This window comes from Setaria italica, chromosome V, assembly GCF_000263155.2.
Source record: "Setaria italica strain Yugu1 chromosome V, Setaria_italica_v2.0, whole genome shotgun sequence".
In the NCBI taxonomy this organism is placed as follows: domain Eukaryota; kingdom Viridiplantae; phylum Streptophyta; class Magnoliopsida; order Poales; family Poaceae; genus Setaria; species Setaria italica.
The window spans coordinates 8,538,635-8,541,274 of NC_028454.1; the positions used below are offsets into that span (position 1 = coordinate 8,538,635).

Consider the following 2,640-nt stretch of genomic DNA (forward strand, 5'->3'; position numbering starts at 1 on the left):
CCCACAACAATTTCGGAGGCGGACGGCTCGGCCCGGCCTCGTCGTCGCGTCCGTCCGCGGCCATGACCTGGGCGGCACGCGCGGGTTCGACTCAGAGTTCTAGTTTATTCGAATTGTTGAATTGTAGTGCTTCGAAGAAACTCGATCCACATAGCGGGTTTATTAGAAACCCATCCGCGTCAGTGTCAACCTCAACCTCCTCCCTTTTCTTCGGTGTCCATCGGTGCTGCTCATTCCACCGGGGCTCCGTTCATTGTCGAGGGGCGTGGGCCCGCCTGTGATGGTTCAGTCGGGCAGCACGGCTGCAAGAGGCAACCAGTAGTATAAATACCATTGCCACCACGCTCCGTATTGCAAGCCTCCCCCTTCATTGATTTCAGTTTTCAGGACAGGAAGCGGCGCCGGTGCTGGGCTTGAGCAGCATCGGCTTCAAGATGGCACCGGGCACGGCCAACAACGGGCGTGCAGGGGAGGCCGCTGGCGGGACGCCAAAGCTTCACCGGGAAGCCTTTGGCCGCGGCCTGCTCGGCCTCGCCGCCGCCTCCACCGCCATAACCATGGCCGTGCGCGAGCCGCCCCCGGGGCTCAACAAGACCGCCTACTTGCTCGCGCTGTCGGGTGCTTTCTTTGCAGGGGTGACCCAGGTGTCAGCCTCCGTCTGGGCCTCCGACGGTCCCGTCGGCCGGCGTCACGGCGCCGGGAGGAAGAAGATCGTGTACGCCTCACTCGTCGTGTCCGCCGGCCTCGCGGTGGCCTCGCTGCTCCAGTGACTTGAGCCGCCACGGTTGTCGGCGTCTCGCTTGAGCTGGATTTATTTGATGCGAGTGTCAGAGTGTGGATGCCTTGCATGGTCCCTGTTATTGTCCGCTGCGTGGTTCAGTAAGCAGCGTGGCTGTATGTGTTCTTCGGTTGTTCCATTCCACGTATTTTAGTTGGGTCTCTGTCATGCTAGTCTCGGTTTATACTATTCCAATTGCCGAATGAGTTCTAGAGTCCAGTGTATCACCCATCTTGTTGCACTAAAGTACTGTAAAATTCGTTATTTGCCCTGTTACTGGACTACTGGTCCAAACACGAGTCACTACATTTTCTCGACCTAGCTTGCTCACCGTCAAGTTCTGCAACTTCGCGGGAGAGATAATCCAGTCTTAGTTTTTTATTCATTTTTGCTTTCCTCTTGAGAAATAACCAGGTCTATCCCCAAAATTGTACTATTCATTATCTAAAAGAATCCCTAAAAATATAAGTGCTCAGATATAAAAAAAATGCGAACGGAGCATATGTAGAGCATAAATTATACCACATGTTCATTAACTCTCATCTCTATGAACATAAACGTCATGAAGATGCAGTGAGAGTAACCGACTGCTTTTGGGAAGTTTGTACGTGGCTGAACAAATTTGACATCATTTTCTTTCATTGTGCTGTAAATTCCTAAACTTGCTTAGGGTGTGTTTGATACCCTTGCTGGCTACTGTGTTGCCTAACTTGGTAAGGATAGACGCCGGACGTTTGGTCAGCTAGCTAGCTGTCTCGGAGCTTGAGCTTTCAAGCTTTTTTCATGCCAAGCTGAGCGAGCCAAAACAACTCTCCTGCGCCGGCAAGCTTTGCCTTGCCGAGCTAGGCGAGGCGAGCTGAAGAAGCAAAACTACCAAATGTTGGCGTTATTCTACGAAAGGAACTGTTACAGCTACAATGTTGCGCAAATGCTAACCTGCGCTCTGTTGTAAACCTGACGCTAACGAAATCGTTGGCATTATGCTTGATGTACGCTATGTTGCAGTCGGATTGCATTGTCTTCTGGCTTGTCGACGATCAGAAAGATGAGTGACTGCAATCACATAGAAATATAGTGAAGGGATGCTGCGAAATGGGCTGCTGTTGGACTGCTGAAGAAGAAAACGAACGATGCCTATGCCCTGCAAGCTCATCTTTCCCGATGGATCTTTCAGCCACTTAAACTGATCCGGCACAAACAAGTTTGTGGTTTCTGAGCGCCATCGTGTGATCGGGGAATTTAATAATGCGTGTGTGCAAATCGGAATGCTGAATGCTATGTGTAATTCTTCAAAGCCGGTGGAGAAGTTGGTAAGAAAACTCTCCCAAAAAGGCACTTAAACTCACGCCGAGGTCCGTTACTCCACGTTAGATGCCCCAACGCCAAGCCTTGCCACGTCATCTCCAGCGTGGACACGTTCGTCGCGCTAGCCCTAGGGCTCGGCGTTGGGTTCGTTAATTTATATTTATGATGATGTAACATATTCTATGTCGATCATTCGGTTGTACACTAGATTGTAGATTGTTAGAGTGAAATTAGCGGAAACCAAAAGTTTAAAGAACTAGCGGGAAATAGTACCGGCAAAATTTTAAAAAAATGCCCGATTTTTTTTTTGGTGGGAATGACATTTTCAGGGTAGGCCATGCCGTCATCCACACTTGAAAAATAATTTACAAAGACGGGTCATGGTGTCATCCATCCGTGAAGATAAACATTTCTAAGGATGGATGATGACGTGGCCCGACTTCATAGGGGCGGACAGTAAGTACTTACTCTTGCAAATGGCTATTTGTTTTTTTTTAGGGGTCGGAGGGGGGGGGGGAGTGCCCCACCTGATTTCATTATAGGGGCCGAAGGGGCCA

The 2,640-nt window shown here is 50.2% G+C and overlaps 1 protein-coding gene across 1 annotated transcript; it reads left to right on the forward strand.

Moving 5' to 3' along the window:
- Nucleotides 1–371: 371 nt before the first annotated feature.
- LOC101786484 lies at nucleotides 372–1,095 on the forward strand. Its single transcript, XM_004971597.3, has one exon. It carries the CDS (start codon nucleotides 435–437, stop codon nucleotides 768–770), a length of 336 nt encoding a protein of 111 aa, XP_004971654.1. The 5' UTR covers nucleotides 372–434; the 3' UTR covers nucleotides 771–1,095.
- Nucleotides 1,096–2,640: the final 1,545 nt, after the last annotated feature.

What these genes read in the sequence shown, in the direction of transcription:
- LOC101786484 (XM_004971597.3), top strand. Translation starts at nt 435, where the DNA reads ATGGCACCGGGCACGGCCAACAACGGGCGTGCAGGGGAGGCCGCTGGC.